The 17,500-nt window shown below is 37.7% G+C and overlaps 4 protein-coding genes across 4 annotated transcripts in view; 3 read left to right on the forward strand and 1 right to left on the reverse strand.

The window, feature by feature from the left end:
- Positions 1-4,542, forward strand: part of LOC145478486 (spermatogenesis-associated protein 24-like) — a 6,828-nt gene extending 2,286 nt beyond the window's left edge. The window contains exons 3-5 of the mRNA XM_081456527.1: positions 28-158; positions 334-404; positions 2,385-4,542. Of these exons, the coding sequence (XP_081312653.1) occupies positions 28-158; positions 334-404; positions 2,385-2,605 (423 nt within the window). The 3' untranslated portion in view covers positions 2,606-4,542. The remainder of the gene's footprint in view (positions 1-27; positions 159-333; positions 405-2,384) is intronic.
- Positions 4,543-6,117: 1,575 nt separating this feature from the next.
- LOC145478488 (guanylate kinase-like) lies at positions 6,118-8,029 on the reverse strand. Its single transcript, XM_081456529.1, has one exon. It carries the CDS (start codon positions 7,390-7,392, stop codon positions 6,805-6,807), a length of 588 nt encoding a protein of 195 aa, XP_081312655.1. The 5' UTR covers positions 7,393-8,029; the 3' UTR covers positions 6,118-6,804.
- A 69-nt stretch (positions 8,030-8,098) lies between these two features.
- On the forward strand, positions 8,099-15,758 carry LOC145478487 (uncharacterized). Its single transcript, XM_081456528.1, has 6 exons — positions 8,099-9,112; positions 10,646-10,777; positions 11,833-12,091; positions 12,567-12,682; positions 13,782-14,030; positions 14,898-15,758. Exons 1-6 carry the CDS (start codon positions 9,092-9,094, stop codon positions 15,045-15,047), a joined length of 927 nt encoding a protein of 308 aa, XP_081312654.1. The 5' UTR covers positions 8,099-9,091; the 3' UTR covers positions 15,048-15,758.
- Positions 15,759-17,173: 1,415 nt separating this feature from the next.
- The window catches only part of LOC145471472 (uncharacterized), a 5,296-nt gene continuing 4,969 nt past the window's right edge, over positions 17,174-17,500 (forward strand). The window contains exon 1 of the mRNA XM_081454861.1: positions 17,174-17,446. Coding sequence (XP_081310987.1) covers positions 17,174-17,446 — 273 coding nt within the window. The remainder of the gene's footprint in view (positions 17,447-17,500) is intronic.

Here is a 17,500-nt window from a genome sequence, read left to right on the forward strand (position 1 = left end):
TGTGGCATTCTTTATTATTGCTCTTAGGAAGAAAAACTTGAACATGTGAGAACAAAAGCAAAACTTGCTAGTGAGAGTGAAAGATTGCAGTTTGCATTGGGAGAAATAGACATTCTAAACAAGCAGCTACAGAGGGAAAAGTTATCATTTGAAAATGCGTATGTATGCTAACTATTTAAGCCTGATAATAATCACTGGCCTTATTTTGAATCTTGCTTTATTTGTTTGTGATATCTTTACATCAAGTAATAGTAAAAAAACAATAGTAAAATGTATAGCAAAGACAATAAATCAAATATTAATAAACTTCTGTATTTGTCCTAACTCATGCAGGTATGGCCAGGCCAAAAACAAAGCCCTGGAAGAAAGCCAGGAGAAGAAACAGTTCCAAACAAAGTGCCAAGGTCAGAATGTTACTGATATACCATAAATCCTCAAATTAGCACTTCCCCCTCCAATAAGTGCCCCTCCAGCCAAAATTTAAAATAAGCACCCCCTCCCCTCCCCCTATTTTGTGGGTGAGTAATGAGACAGCAAAGGATGAATAGTTTTCTTCGTGCAGTATTAGATTTGCACATTGTTTCAGTTTGTGACCATGTTAATTTCTAATGGTACCACGATTTAAACTTTAGGATCGGCTTTTTATGTCGATAAACAGCTTTTATTGTTGTTTACGTGCAGATGATGTATTGAAAAAATGATCATGTCAGGTCACAATTTGGGAAAAATTAAATAAGCGCCTCCCCTCAGTTAAGCGCCCCCCTCGAATAAGCGCCCCCGTCCTCTCCTAAATTTGAAATAAGCACCCTGGGTGCTAATTCGAAGATTTACGGTATAGATTTAGCCAATCCTAAAAGTGGAGCTCCTGATTGCAATATGTTAACCTGGCTTGAGCCTGTAATCCAATCAAAAACCAGAACCTGGGCAGCCATTAGCTTAAAGAAAAATAAAACATGTGACCTTGATGAGTTCTAAACCTGAGAATGTGACATGGTCATGTGATACTGGTCAGCAGATATCTTGTTTTGACTGCTGTCAATTGACCATGACATGGATGTCCAATATCAAAGTTGTACACTGTAAACCAAGGCTGCATACTTCATTCAACTTATTAGCTAGTCCTAGAGTATGGTTGCCATGTCGCATGTCATCATCATTGTCATACGTACGTGCCCACGAGCAACAATAGGGACTTAAAGCAGCGGGAACGCGGACGGCAACGGGGACGCCGAAACCTGTGAGAAGGCTGGGGAGAGAAGGCCGTTGTGGCAGGAATTCACAAACATTAAGCAGCACCGTCCGAAACCGCGGTTTCCGCACTGTCAAGCTTATTGACATTATTTGTCCTCTGTTTATCAGGATGAACTAGGATGACTTCATTGAAAGAAGTTCGCAATCAACTCTTGATAATCATGATGAAGGTGTGTTAAACGATGACGAACTTCTACTCTTGTACGATTTAAACCGGTCGAATGATCTCGACCAACCTTATGATTCCTTTCCTGATTTTAACTTCGATGGTTTGAAGACGATTGCCGGTCCGAATTTCGCTTCCACAAATGCAACTTGCCCCTTCTTGCTGAGCTGTACAATGAAGTAAATGAACTTATTATCAGGAGATGTTTAATCAGATTGGCACGACAGATCAGTGTGCCGACTGATAAAGATCTAGGTAAACCACTGATCTTACGACTGAAAATGGAAACAGCTACGCAAGTTTTAATGGTGTCTACCCATTTAAATGTGTTAGAATTTCACCATAATGAGCCATTTGACATTTGAGTACTTCTTGAAAGGAAAAATTTCGATTGAAATTCGTGTAAGTTGTCTTTATTTACATAAGCTTTCAAAAAGATATTTCACGGTACTCACATGTTCGCCGACCGGCTTGAGTTGAATTCAGATTTCTCAACGTTTCTTTAAAATGAAATATGTCACATAACAAGAGAGGACAAGCATTAAAGTTCCTCGAAATTAGTAACACGGGTTATTTAGCATTGACACAGCAGAGGAAACGAAAGCGAAAACTCACATTTTCAGACAACGCGAAATGTGCTTCACTCACGTCGGGCCCGAACGCAGAACGTCAACTTGTTTCCCGCCAGTCATGCGCAGTGGACCTTTTGGCTTTTCCCTGATCTCATGGCGTTCCCGTCGCCGTCCGCGTTGTCTTTGCTTAAAGTCCCTAATGCTAGCCATGATGAAAATGAGAAAAGCAATTCATGGGTTCCTATGTCGAGTATGAGTATGGTGCTCCAATTGGTGGGTTCAAGCCACCGGAGCAAGCTCTGCTATAATTCTTGCACTAAACAAAGTCTTTTTTGCCATCCTGTTGTTACTATTGTAGCATTCTGATATTTTGCTACTTTTCACCTTAAATTTAGCAATGGAAGAACTCTGTACTAAACAAGATGATATTTTAACAACAAAAGATGCAAAAATAAAGGAATTGAAACTTCGCCTGCTGCGCCAGAAGCAATTTCACCAACAACAGCTGTCTGACTTGGACATTCATCGGCAGCAAGAACAATATATCAATTATACAACACAGAAATCTCAAGAGAACAATAAAAAGACTCGTCAGAAACGTGTTTCCTTCAGATGACCCATGCCTACATCTAGACATTTATACACCAGTCATCTTTATATTTAAATTAAATGAATCATTTTAATTATTAATTATTAATTTATAACAATCTTTGTTACTCAATGAAGAAGGTTTTTCACCAGGATGGTTTTTTACCAGGATGGAAATCCCAGAGAAATGGTCGGAGTAGTGCTGAAGAATAAAATTAATGTGTTGAGGAGATGCTAAGGATTTTATTGGGTCAGTATGTTTAGAGAAGCTATGGTATGTCACATGGTCATAAGGTAATTTTGAAGGAATGCATCTTGAACAGTGAGGCTTTTTTGGGGAGGGGGTAGGGGGTAGGGGTTACTAGGGTGGTTTGGAAATCAAAAAATTGTAACAATCATCCATACTTCCACACTGCCCTGATCCTGTGAGTATCTCCCAGGGATGTCAATTGTATGTTTACTTGGGGTGACTATGACCCAAAAGGTTTGTCATGTCTGGCTAACAGCCATATCATTTAATTGAAACCTGTCAAGGTATATGAATGTACAGCACTGTGGAACCTCGATTTAACGAAGTCGTTGGGGACCGGCCAAATTTGTTTGTTAAATCAAGGGTTCGTTATATCGAAAACCTCAATATAACAAATTTGAGGGGAAACGACCAACAATGTTCATTATATCAAGGTCATAGTTAATGATTGATTTGTAACACAGGTGACTTCTGTCATGCAATTCAGTGCAATTTACGTCACCCAGAAGTACCCCAGATGCAATTCATTAAGCATGGTGGCTTTCAGTATCAATTATTTTCACTTTTGAGTAGATGTGCAGCTTTTGTTTACAAAAGAACGACACTTTCAGAGTAGCGATTTAAAAATGTTCCAGTGTAGAGGTTATACAGAAAATTGTCTATGTAAACAAGGAAACAGGCTTTAGTGTTGTTATGTAGCACTACCCAACATTTCCGGATTTCAAAGAAGATAGAGCAGAAGTTAATTGATGTCGAAATTCTATAGTGCCAATGTCTATGACATATAATAAGCTGCTCACTGAAAGGTTGCTGTCTCTTTACCATAAGGATTACAAGGATTTGTTGACTGTTGATCTGTTCAGCGTTCATCTTCTGTCGCATGTTGACATTGTAATTCTTTATATCAAGGTAGATTTTACGCTTGGACTTCCGGATTATGTTCGTTATATGAAAGAATTTGTTATATTGAGGTTCTATTCCATACATTTTACTGTAACTTTGGCCAGGATATAGAATATCATTTGTTATATCGAGGACTTTGTTAAATAGAGGTTCGTTAAATCGAGGTTCCACTGTATCTGGTTTTGGTCTCTACCGAGCTAAAGGTTTGGACTGATAAACTGAGATTATTTGTATGTCTTATAAATTGATGAAAGCTCATGCTATTTTAACAAATAGAAGATTTCACTTTTTTTTTTTACCTTGAGTGACTCAACATTGCAGCACTACTGACTAGAAAATTTATAAGTGCTTTTATAGATACTTATCACCTGCTGAATGTACCAATTTGTCTACAATAGATTGACTTAAACAATATATTTTGCAATGTATCAATATTATTGGTATTGTGTAAAGAAAGAAAACAATAACATTACTTTTGGTATAAGTAAGAGTGTGCATATTAGTTATTGAAAAAATGTTAGGAAACTTTAGTGTAAATGCGTGCAAGTGTGTAAATTGTACAAAATAAGCTTTATTTATGTAAAAAAATAAATATTTTGTGTCACATTATTTAGAGCAATGTAGCTTATGCTTTCAGTTTGTTAGGTTGATTTCCAGCAGTTTGCATGTAATGTCACTGGAAATGGAAGCAAATGTTTGACTGGAAAAACCAAATTGGGACTTCCGCAAATGTGTTTTTACCTTTTACAGTTCTGGATATTCAAAAGCTATTTTTAAAGTCTTAAAGAAGTAAATAAGTGAAAAGTTTTATTTATACTTAGTCTACTGTAAGCAACTGCTCCTACATTTAAATTTGTTGAAATATGTTTTTCACTCTGTAGCCTGTCGCAGACGCTACCTTACAACGAAATTTCCTTCTACAATGTAGCCTACTCTGCAGAGACTATTAGTTTTCACTAACAAATTTAGTGAATATGTTAGTCAGAGTGGTGTTCACTTGAATGCCAAAGTAATTCCTATTTGCTTTGGTTTTAGTAGGCTCGATTACCAGCCGCTGTTTGGGAAAGGAGCCCGCGCTCCTCCCCCAAAATCGAGCCTATGGTTTTAGGCAATTGGCTTAAAAGAATAATTGTGCGACCGTCATCAAATGGGGCATTCAAGTAAAAAAGACACTCAGTGGACAGTTACAATTTGAGGACAACAAGTCTCCTGTTTTGAAGACTGAGCAGTCTCTCAGAATGAAGAATGCGAAATACTGAACAAATGAGCAGAAGTGCTGTGTTCTTCCCTGCAGACTTTGGAGCAAAAGAGAGACTGGTTATATTCCACCTGTTTTACTTTGAATGGTGACTTGATATAGACATGGGCAACAAGAAATTGCTGGGTTTTCTACACCAAGAAATAAGCTGTACTCAGTTTTAATCCTCGTCTTTTCATTTTAAGGCAAAAGAAACATTTTTAGTGTTTATGTCCATACAATATTAAGCTCTGTCACAGTTCACTAGTTAATTACACTTAATGTACCAAAAAAAGAAACTTACCCAGAGACACTTAAATCTTATTATAACTAAAAGCATTTAAAATTTCTCTTTTTTACAAATATTGTAAATAAAACTTACAATAAATAAGTTGCTAACAGGACTATTTATGCTGTTTAATGTAGTAATAAAGATATACTCTGGGTGAATCAATTCAAGCCTCTAACATTGTTAATAGAAGGCAATGTGATTTCTTGTTGACTTTTTTTTGGATTTTTATTTATATCCACATAAGGCCAATGCCATTTCGGGATGATCTTTGTTTACAGTATTTGCACTGCAAGCATCCACCCCAAGTCCACCCCAATCAGTCCCTTATCATGGTACAAAAAAATAATTGCAAGAGATACAATATTTGAGCAACATTAAGAAAGCTCAGTTGGTAGATTGCAGGACTACATGGCTTGCAAAAAGTGCCATCCGGCCCTCTGCAACAAGTGAATTTTATTGTGGGGCAAGTAACTTTTCTTTATCACATGTCCGATTGGCAAGGGCTCACTGTAATGTTTCCCAGTTAAGTCAAAAAGGAAAGCAAAAACAAGCATGCATTGCCCTGGGCGAGCAAAATTTGAGAGCTACTTGTCCAAAGGGAAAGCTGCAATTCAAACATTTTTTGAGCCCCGCTACACTAACAGTACATGAATTTATCTACTAGCCTTGGGTTGCTGGTTCAAATCCGGTCAAAGAACATTTCCTTTTTTGACAACAATGGTTTTCCAGTGAACTTTTCAGCGACAAGTAGCTGTGGATTAATCATTTGGAGATTTATACTTCTGAGCCATATGAATACAATATAGCTTAAGTTAGGGAAGGATATCTGCAATATGCCTGCAGTTAGTTACATTCAAATATGTTAATCAAGTTTGAGATCAGAAGTGTAATGATAACCAATGATTTTGTACACAGACGTTTAAAATCAAAATGACAGGAGCCATGCTGAATAAGTTGAAAATCAACTAAGGATTAACAAATTACTATTGGTTTTCAAATCTTGAGGAAGACAAAAGATCAACAGGTTGCTAATCTATCCCTCACTTTCCATTGACAGCACAGTCTTGAAAGTCTCAAATTGCAGTTATGTTGTAACTTATTAACTAGAAATTCCTAATTACTTAAAGAAAACAAAAAAAAATCAATCTGATTCTCCATTTTCATGTGCCCTCTTCCCTGCCAGCAATAAATTTAATAAGGAACTAAGTGACACAAAACTTCAAATTGTAAATTCATTACAGCTATTTTGTTTGGGCAGCCACCCCCAAATCAATAATACCGGTAAATCAGAAAAACTGTTAAGGTCTAGGCAGTGGCATTCGCATATCAACAGGAAATGACAAATAGCGCATTTTATCTTTTACCTATTTTAAGTAATTGAAGTTTATTTTATATGTGTGACAATGTAATGTTAGTCAACCTAAGACCACCTTGTTGAGTTCAATAATTCCCTGAATATGTCAATGCGACAAACATTTTAACAACTGATAGCCTGTTTCATTCAGCCTGTAGCACAACAACTAAAATGATCTTAAATTACCTAAGCTACCAAAGGGAAACCACCTCCAAGTGGATCTTATTCTTGAACTCAGTGTAAGCTTCTTCCAGATCATCATTAATAATCACACTATGGAAATTGCCAGGCTGCTCAGCATACGCAAGTTCCTTCTTTGCAGTATCTAGTCGCCTAGATATTGATCCTTCTGTTTCTGTACCTCGAACACGTAGGCGCCTTTCCAGCTCATTTAATGAAGGTGTCTTCACAAAAATGTAATAACAGTCCATGCCAGTTTTCTTCAAACTGATAACTCCATGCATATCGATGTCGAGTAAACAGACTTTGCCTGCGTCCAGGACATCTTGCACAGCCTTTTTACTAGTTCCATATAGATTCTGATTGTAAACTGCTGACTCGATAAATTCGCCACGATCAATGCTCTGCTGCATTACATCACAGCTGGTAAAGTAATACTCTTTTCCATCTGTTTCTCCAGGTCGCGGACTTCGCGTGGTGTGTGACACTGAGAAGCCAAACTTTTCAGGAAAATCCTTCATAAGACGATTCTTCAGTGTACTCTTGCCACAGCCACTTGGGCCAAACAACACTACTGGTCTGGCTCTCAACATTGACATGACAAATCCTACGATGGAAGAAACGCAAAGGAAACCCGCCAGTTAGGGGTGTTTAGACGCGTGTCCTATCGTGTCCAACAGATCATGTGGACGTGGCCAATGGTCGCCCGGTTCGTGCCGAAGATCCTTGGTCACGAAAATGAGAGAGGCGCGCATGGGGTGATGGATAAGGAATAGACCAGAGTTCCCTGCGCGCCTATTTACTGAAGTTCTCCTCCTCTCCAGCCCCTTCTTACTTTGACTGGTAAAGGACGTAGAGGTTTCGTGTGACGCTGCATAAAGACGTGTTGCTTGCGATCCATCGTGCGGGATGGTGTGTCGCCAGGTGTGGGGTAAGGGGAGTGCTAAGCCTACCTGCCTCTGTATGCGTGAAGAAGATAAAAGCAGAAACCGACACAACGTAGGATGATTTTATTTAAAGTGTACTATATATTACTTTGGCTGGCCAAACCAGCCTTCTTCAGGTACAATGAGAAGACGTGTCAAACTGTCAACTTTTTGACTAATGAGATTTTATGGACTTTTTTAAGTAGCCAATCAAAATGCGAAAAAAGCTATTGACAAGGCTGACGTCATTGTGAATAAAATTCACTTATCTTTGTTTAGGGCAAGTTTACGGCGTCTTTCCCCCTCATTTATTCCCGGCATTTGACCATTTTGCGGCTCTTGGTTCCACAGCCACTTTGACAATGTTATGACGCAATTTATCATCAATTAGAGGACAGACGCATAAAAAACTGACGTCAATTTGTTAATTATTCTAATACAGAAAGAGTTACAAAGTACGCTGACATACATGTACAAGCAACGCACCATATTTTATACAGTGCACCCTGTTTAACGACGACCCCATACGATAAAGAACTATTATTACAGCATGCTTAGTGGCCCAAAGAAAACTCTTTTTTAAATCGGCTCGTATTTCCCCAACACTTCTTTCGACCCCTTCTCGTGCTTTCACCACTCCCTTGAGCGCTTTATGACAGAACAAAGCACGATCAAGCCTTTTTTATTTGTTTATTTAGGTATGACGTGAAATACGGAAGACTGCACTTTCCGCGTTCTAGCGGAAGTTGCATTCACTGCCGTCGCTTGCCTATCTTGACGTTCACGTTACAGCAACGTCGAAGTGGATATGACCTAGGACTAGAAAAGTTTCAGGGTATACAGTTGTCACATCTATTTAAAAAAAAAAGACTCGACGATAGTTATTTAAATTGCGTCAGTTTTTCATGCGTTTGTCCTGTTATTGACAATGAATTTCGTCATAACATTGTCAAAGTAGTCTGTGATCCACTCCGACTCGGCTTCCACAGCAACCTGATAATGTTGGATCCACAGCTACTTTGATAATATTATGACGAAATTCACGATCAATAACAGGACAGATGCATAAAAAAAAAAAAAACTGACGTCAACTGATAAATGGTATTGTTGACCGGAAATAGGATTTGGGCCGGAACTTGTTCTTGTTGTGCGCATGACTACGAAACAAAACGCTGACTTACAATGACGTCGAACAATGACGTGCTGTCTGGTTGTGCTAAAATGGCGCTAGGATGAAATTACCACTTCCTTTGAAGAAATGAAGAATTAAGCTTACTGTTATGGCAGAGGTGGAGCTTCCCATTGTCTATCTGTCCTTGCTATAGCTGTTTTTGGGAGCCATAGAGAGAACTACTTAATCCTAGATAAAGTTATGAACAAGCCTGTGACTCGAGTAAGTGAGATTACTGCTGCTGTTGTTGTGATGTTGCGAGTTCTACAATTTCTTTGTTAAGTATTCAAATAAGTCTTATTTTAATCTTTAGCCAATATTTTTGTTCATACATATTAAGACAACGGTATATATAATATATATAGGAGGTGTGCTTGTTAAATTGTAACACGAATTTTTACCTTCCTTTTGACAACTGATGTTCTCTGTCATACAACTTTACTGAACTTTAACATGTTTTATTTTTAACATTTCATGTTTTTTTGTTGTTGTTTGGTTTCTATTTATTACAACGTTATTTCTAACCAAGTTAATATATTTAAAAGACACAATTGCCTCCCCTGAAATAATAGGTATGCTGTGCTTCTTTGGCTAGTATGAAGTGCTGTTAAATTGTAACACGAATTATTAAAGTTAAATTGTAACACGAATTAAAATACTAACTACCGTACCTGTTAGAAAGCAATGATTTAGGGGGTATTTTTGCCATGATGCAGATGTGAAGCAATGGACCTAAGTGGTTTTCACTTGAATGTCAAAAAGTAATTGGTTTCACATTTACTACACTACACAATGGCTTCAAAGACTCTCCCATTTTCAATCCAATCAGAAGTAAAGCCAAAACCAATCACGACTAACTCATGCATCTTTTCCTCTGCATCACATGTGCTACATGTATTTACTTTGAGTTTTGATTGGTTCATTGAATTGTCTGTGTCCTTTGTGATTGTCCAGTGTGATTGTCACTCAGTTGAAAACCACTCTTGCTATTAGAGTGCTATGAATTCTGTTTCATGGCGTACATTCATAGTCACGATTTATAAGACCTAAGAGTGTTATTAACACATTTCCATGTGTAGAAGTGATTTGTTTTCCAGCTTACTGACACTGTGACCAGTTTTAGTCAATAAACAGAGCAGCCATATTTGTTAAAAGATGTTCTGTGATAATATTGCTTATGGTTAAATTTACTATAACAAGCGTACATCCCAAAGCTGAAAACAATAGTCAGACCCTGAACGTTGTCAGACTTATCTTTGCAAGTATATTGATTTTGAAAAGTGTTTTGTCATTGTCTTGTCTGTCCCAAAGAAATATGAAACTTGTTATCAAGCACAAAATAATTCATGTGCCTAGGCAAACAAAGTGATCATAAGTTACAAGATATAATTCCATTTTCCACCGTTTAATTCAGGCTCAGCCGATTTCTAAACACTTACTACAGTAAGACCCAAGTATTATTGAAAAAAAGAAAGAAAACGCTTTCCAGTAGTAATTATAAACAATGCTAAAGAGGTTAGGACTTAAAGTAGAAATGAGGCTAAAGTTGACTTTGTGAACTTAATTTATACAAACGTGACTACTTTTTAACCTGAAATTATCCTGCCATAATGTAAACTAGTTTTAAATTTCTATCATTACAAAGTCAACCTAAAGTTTGCCTTCGTGTGGAGGCCAGTTACATTTCAAAATAGCCTATTAATTAATGGCTATTATTAATAATTTAAATAATTTATTGTTAATTATTGTATTTAGGGAAGCAAACGGAGGAAGGAAGCAAATACAGCTCCTCCTTTGGATGAGCCATCTGCTTCATTGTTACTGCTTGAGCGAGGTGAAGAGTTATTTTTGCCAAGCAGTGCACCGGAAGAAGTGACTTCTCCTCAGGTGAGAACAACTGTAAATGATAATTTGAGGACCCATGGACAGTTAGGGACTGGTTCCTTGTTGGTTCAATGTTCCTGTATGTATTGGCTTCATAACAATGTGTAAATATGTTTTTAGAAGGCTTAAAGCTACTAAAATTTTAAAGACCAGAACATTTTCGACCATATGGTCATCATCAGTGGTATATGATGTAAATTTACATACAACTTGGTTTTGTTCAATTAAGTTAATCCTGAGGGGAACAGTTTCACAATGAAAAAATTGTTCCCCTCGGGAATAACTTAATCGAACAAAAGCAAGTTGTATATAAATTTCCATCATGTACCACTGATGACGATGACCGTATGGTTGAAACGTTTTGGTTTTTAAAATTCCAGTAACTTTTAGCCTTTTATAAACACCTAAAAAGCAATTATTATGACAATGTGTAATATGTTCATGTAATGTTCTCACCCTCTATGGCTGAAACTTTCTTTTTTCTGTTTCAAGTGTCTGTAGGTTTAGAAGTGTCAGCTAATGTAGTCATCATACAAGATCTTTGAATTTGCAATTTGGTCTAAGATGGAGTGTAGAGTACAGAATGATAAATATATCAGAAAAGAGTTGAGTGTGTTTTTTTGCTGCATAATACCCCAACCACCCTTGTGGAAGGTGTACTGCCATGCCATCAACATCTAATAATAGGCTCTTGGCCTTATAGAGATTAGTCTAGATAGCATAATATCCTAGTGTGGTTTTCATCTAAAATATGATGAACTGCTGAAGTTTACACAAACAGGATAGAACAATGATTGATGTTTTTTCCTTTTGATGAGGGTGCAAACATGAAATTAAAACACTGTAAGTGTTAACTGACATGGTGGCTGTAGACCTGTATGAAACATGAAAGTTTTGTTCTGAAGAGTGAGAATTAGACTGAAAAATTGACCTAAAAACTTATTTTAGTATGCTTGTGTTCTCAAAAAGTCAGCAAAAGTAAGAGCAGTTGATTGATTACTGGACTGAATGTGAATTGGTTTGAACAGGTTTACAGTACTTACCTTTCTTTTGGATAGGAGGAACATCTTTCACCAGAAATTAAGAGACGCAGAATAGATGACGAGACTGTGGAAGAGACCGTTGCAGGGAACACTGTTGATAGTGGGCCAGCTGCTCTAGAGACACACACTACAGAAAGTAGAACAGACAGTGAACCAACAACTGTAGAGTCACCTACAATATCACGCTCTCAAGAAGATGTGATGATTGTTGGTGATGTTCAAGTTGCAAGGCCAGAAGTAATAGATCTGGAAAAACTTCCAACCATTAGACAAGGTACAGTACATTCAAGCTGCCTGATTAGTGCAAGTTACAAACTAAGCCCTCTTTATGCCACATAGTTCATAAGCTCCTTCACCCTGGGCTTGTCACCTTGTTGGGATGGTGAAGTGTTTGTACCTTAGTGATCCTAAGAACCACGCTGGTTGGAACCTTAACCCCTAGTAGGTGCAACCATGGCAGATTAGGTAAGGAGAGGCCTGACAAAGAAAAACCCCTGCCTTTCAAGATGGGAGTACATGTGGGGCCAATCACCCCACCCTGTAGAAACCTCTGCCATTACAGGAACTCCTCATTTAGTCACTTGTATGTCACTTTACCTTAAATAGGAAGTTTTGAATGCTATTTATTTGGCAAAGTAGTTTTTTGGGAGTTGGGGACGGGAAATCTTTCTTCTTAAATTTCTTCCAAAACTTTGTATACTGGTTGCAATAACAATGATGTTAGCTGTTATCTCTGTACTTATTTTTAGGTGGTTCTGTTGTTGTAGACTTGACTAATGATTCAGGTTTCCATGACAGCAATGTGGTGGATTTAACAAGTGAAAGCCCAGCAGATTCCTCAATCGATTCCAGCCCTGTTATTGTGGTATGACTTTTAAGGTTATCAAAATGAAATCTCTCATTATACATAAATTTTTCTGCGGTCAAGTTCACTGTAAAATATTGGTTTGGTCAGTCAGTCAGTGGCCAGTACCATAATCTCTTGTTCCCAGAGCTGTCTCTCTCTTAGCTGGCAGGGCCAGAAGATGGCTCCAGAGACACATGATTTTCACTAACTGAACGCTGGTTTCCTTTCTGAAAGTATCACTGGTTGATTTCTGACTAAAACCTTTTGATCAAAACACCTAAAAGGCTACAAAGCTAATTACAGGGGGAATTTTTAATGAAATCTTCCATAATGAAACATATGAATGTTTCTTCTACTTAATTAAAATTACCTTTGTTAAAATCTGTTAAGGTCTGTAGGCACTGTGATCAGAAATTTTTGGCCAGAGATCAACTACTTGATAGGTTTGGGAAGAAACTGGCATTAATTTGGTGAAAATCTTCACTCAAGAATCTAGCCAATCAGATCACATCCTTTCCCAAGGCCCTGTCAGCAAAGTAGGATAGGCAGTTTTGGGGACAAGAATGTGGTCAGTACATCAAGAATGGAATCCTTCTTCATCTGGAGTATCAAATGAGACAGAGATTTCCCTCTCATTGAGGAGAGATGATCAGGAAACCTCAGCACAGTTTATTATACTGGTTTATGATTGGTTCACCAGATGCAAATGTTGAAATTTGGGTTTTTATTGTTTTGGTCCATAGTTTTGCACATGTGCAGTAGTACATGGGTCATAGCCCACCAATTTGTAAATGATTTTGATAGATAGGCAACTCCTCACTTTTTATGTGAACCTTACAAAAACTGGCCTGGCTAGGTGGCATTAAGTTTAGCCTGTTGAAACACCCCTAATCACTTTTAATTAGCTTACTGATAGTAGAGATAAGCTCCAGGCTGTTAGGTTAGTAACCTCAAGCATAGACTTAATTTCAGTTAACAAGTCAACATCCACTCAGTAAAATGTTAACTTGTTTGCTTGTTTGTTTGTTTGTTTGTTTGTTTGTTTGTTTTTTTACAAATTAAGCCAATATTGTCATTGGCCATTTAAAATTGAGCATTATGTATCCTTGTCTTTCAGTGTGTGAATAGAATATACCGTGGAGATCCTATTAGCCAGTTGTCATCTTGTCGTTTTGCACAACCTAGTGTGTTGAACAGACCATTATTCAATGCTGATGATGAAATACAAGAGGTAGTTGATAGTAATACAACAAGTGAACAGAACACTGGTGTAGTCGTAGCTTCAACATCTAACAGTGATGATCCAGCTGCTACAACAACTGAAAAGAAGATAAGCTGTCCTATATGTTTGGATGACGAAAAAACTGTGAGTAAAATTTTAACCCTCATCAGGCCTAGACTATATACTGTATTAAACAAGCTCAGTCACAGTGTTTTGTTTTTTTTGGCCACGTACAAAATCTCCTTTAAATGGAAGGAAACCTGAAAATAATAGTTTACTAAGATAGAAAAACATCAAAGAGATAATAATAAACCATAAAGGAACAAGGATGGTCAAGGATGGCGAAGATTGACATGGATTGCAAACGACAAATTTGAAAAATTTAGGCTAAACTTTTCAAAATGTGCAAACTGTGACTGAGCTCCTTTAAGTTAAATATCTTTGCTTATTGTCATACAATATGTTTGAACATTTGAGAAGAGAAATATTTGGCTCCAGGTTATTAAGAACCTAAGATGGCAGTCCAGGGGTTTCATTAATGACAAAACTTTTTGAACTGAACTTCTTTATAACAAAAACTTTCAATCCATCAGATGGTCAAACCAGGTGGACAAAAACATCCTCACAGCTGGTCAATTTGCCCGGTGCCTGGCCCTTAATGAAACCCCTGGGCAGTATTAGTATGAGATTCAGTGCAACGACTTTGAATTTCAATCCAGTTACATTTTGTAGAGCTCTCACTTCTCTTCCTGTTACTCACCAGTTGAATAGAACACCATAGGAATGAGATGGGTGTGAAATGTGATAATTAAGTGAAAAGTCATACTTGTGCTCAATCTTATACGCGAGTCCCAATCTGTAGGCCCCTACTGCACACAAACTCAGTGCCTCGAAGTCTGTTCAAATTACCAAAAGTGAAATATTTTTTTGTCTGGTCTAGCCAAAGTCATGTGACCAAGTGAAAGAGGCAAACTGGACTTAAGTTAAGTAATATAAAACTTTATTTTTCAGATAAAGAGAAGAAAAAGGAAGTTAATGTCAACAACTTGTGGACACGTGTTTTGTGACCAGTGTATAAGAAGTGCAGTTCAGATGCAAAACAAATGCCCAACATGTAGAAAGAAACTTTCTTTGAGACAACTACACCCAATTTTCCTTTAATGACAATTAATTATTATTGACCCAACACTGCAGTGGCCTCCTAGCCAGACTTTCTTGCACTTGTCACTTGCTTCTTCCTCAATAAGCATGTGTGTAAGTGGCTACAATTTCAAGGATATATTTTGATAAATTATCCTCTTGAACAGAAAGCTCACAAAATTTTGTAATTGTTTTGTCATCAGTTGCTCTTGTCATCTGCCAATGATGCCAATATGAGACCATTAATTAAAAGGCTAACTATTGCTGGCTGGAGAAAATGCATAAAAGTGCTTAACGTTTTCATAAGCTGATGTAAAATTAAAGGTAGTTATCAATGGACAGCCACGAAAGGCTACCTCACTTAAGGGGTAGCTTATGTGAGTGATAGTTGAGTTATACGTAACTGATAATTTAACAAAACTTGAATAAAACACGCTGTAATTACTGACCAGTAAGGCATGTACAAGGAGTTGAGAGAAAACCAAAGGAGCAAACTTTGCCTGAGTTTCTCATTATAAAATTCTGAGGTCGGAGGAACGCAATTCTTTGGTAGAGAAGGCTGGTTATTGTTGAAATTTGCACACTCAGGTGTTTTCCAACAACGTATGTTAAATCAAACAGTGTTGCAGTTGGTGTAATAGATTTGATTAATTTCAAGTCATTAACGTTGGTTCAAAGGGGCATCGATAAAACAGTTCCAAGTCTTTGAGGTAAAATTTAATCACCCTTAGGCCGGTCGTGCTGCTATTCCGCTTTTCCCAATACAAATGGCTTGTTGCTGCGTAAGGTGTCAGTTATATCCTGCTGTGCAGAATAAAACTTCGTCGATTTCTGTTCTTTGTACTTGAGCGGGTTTCCTAAATGTGTAAAGGGTCGTAAAGTATGTCCAACAAACGTCAACTGACTACGTCAACTGTTTCTGACCATCCAAACGACAACTGTGTTATATTAAAAAAAAACATAGGCACGCAATAAATATGAGAGTTACGACAAAACTATATTAATGTTGCAGTTCCTAGGGAGTAATGCTTTAAATACCCCGACAAACACAAGCAATAAACACGCGTTCTATGGCGTAAAGGGGACAACACCGCTCCGCAATCGGCGTGACAGACGAACTTCCATTGCGTGACCAATAGTAAGCTATGACTACGTAAACAGCGTCACGCTCCATTAACTGCGCTTTAACGATTGACTTTAAAGCTTTATTTATCAATTTTAGGTTATGAGCTCGAGATTTGTGAGGTGATAGTTGATTTAGGCCGAAGACCGAAGCAACTATCACCTCAGAAATAGAACGAATAATTGCTGCCGATAGGCAGCGTTCATATTCTCGAAGGCATTTGAGAAGTTTCGTTGGTTCGTTGGTTCGTTCTATCGGATCGTGAATTAGCCTATCAGCAATGCCCTTTGAAATACGAGGCAGCCAATGAGCAGTTCGCTTATAATCGATGAAATTCACATGTGCTCGATCAGCCGTTTTGACGTCTTTCGCGTTTCACAAGAAGGTGAGTTTTGCATTTTTTTTGTTCTCTTTGATCGATTTTTTTCGATCTCTTTTGATGAATTCTATTCGAAGAAGCATTCATCAAGGTTATGAAGCTTTCAGTGAGCATTCTTGAGGCCCACAGTGTGCATTTGTTTCACTTGCAGCTTTGCTTTTTCTCGCCTTGGGATACAGACACTAGAATCGAGGTTTACCCTGTTTACAGGTGAGTTGCTAATCTGTTATGATTACTTCTATTCGAGGAAGCATTCATCAAGGTCATGAAGCTTTCAGTGAGCATTCTCGAGGCCGACAGTGTGCATTTATGTCACTTTCAGCTTTGCTTTTCAATCGATCGCATTCGGTCGATTCTTGGACGCAAGCAGATATCGATGCTATCTTATTTCATGGAGATCGCATGTATTTACATGCTCTAACTAATGAAATGGTACCTGATACTGACACTCTTTCAATAAACGAGTTGCCGAAGGTGGCAACCTCGCAGACCAATGTCGAGTACTGTTTAAACTACAGTAAATTTTATCAGGGGCGCATTGATCGCTCATTTTGTGGAGACGGGCCATTTTGCTCACTGAGGCAGGTTTTGATTAATGCATTTTCAGATAGTCCAAATGCAATGTTAGTTCTTGATGGTTATGTCATGGCTGTTATACAAAAATCAGATTCATTTTATCTGTTTGATTCACATGCAAGGAATTGCCTGGGAATGCCCGATGAAAATGGTACTGCTATTGTTTCAAAGTTTACTGAGCTAGATGAATTTCAAAATCATCTTGAAACTTTAGCATGTTGTCTGAATGTAAGCTTATTTGAGATTGCATCTGTCCATGTTAATGCTAATGTCGATGTAGCTCAACTATCTGAACAAAACCATATGAAAAGAAAAGCAGGAGAATCACTTACTGAAGTACCAGTAAGTGCTAAGAGACGAAATAATTTGTCAGACAATTCTGATGAAGAGTTAAGA

The sequence above is a fragment of the Orbicella franksi genome, chromosome 2 (genome assembly GCF_964199315.1).
Source record: "Orbicella franksi chromosome 2, jaOrbFran1.1, whole genome shotgun sequence".
NCBI classification, from domain to species: Eukaryota; Metazoa; Cnidaria; class Anthozoa; order Scleractinia; family Merulinidae; genus Orbicella; species Orbicella franksi.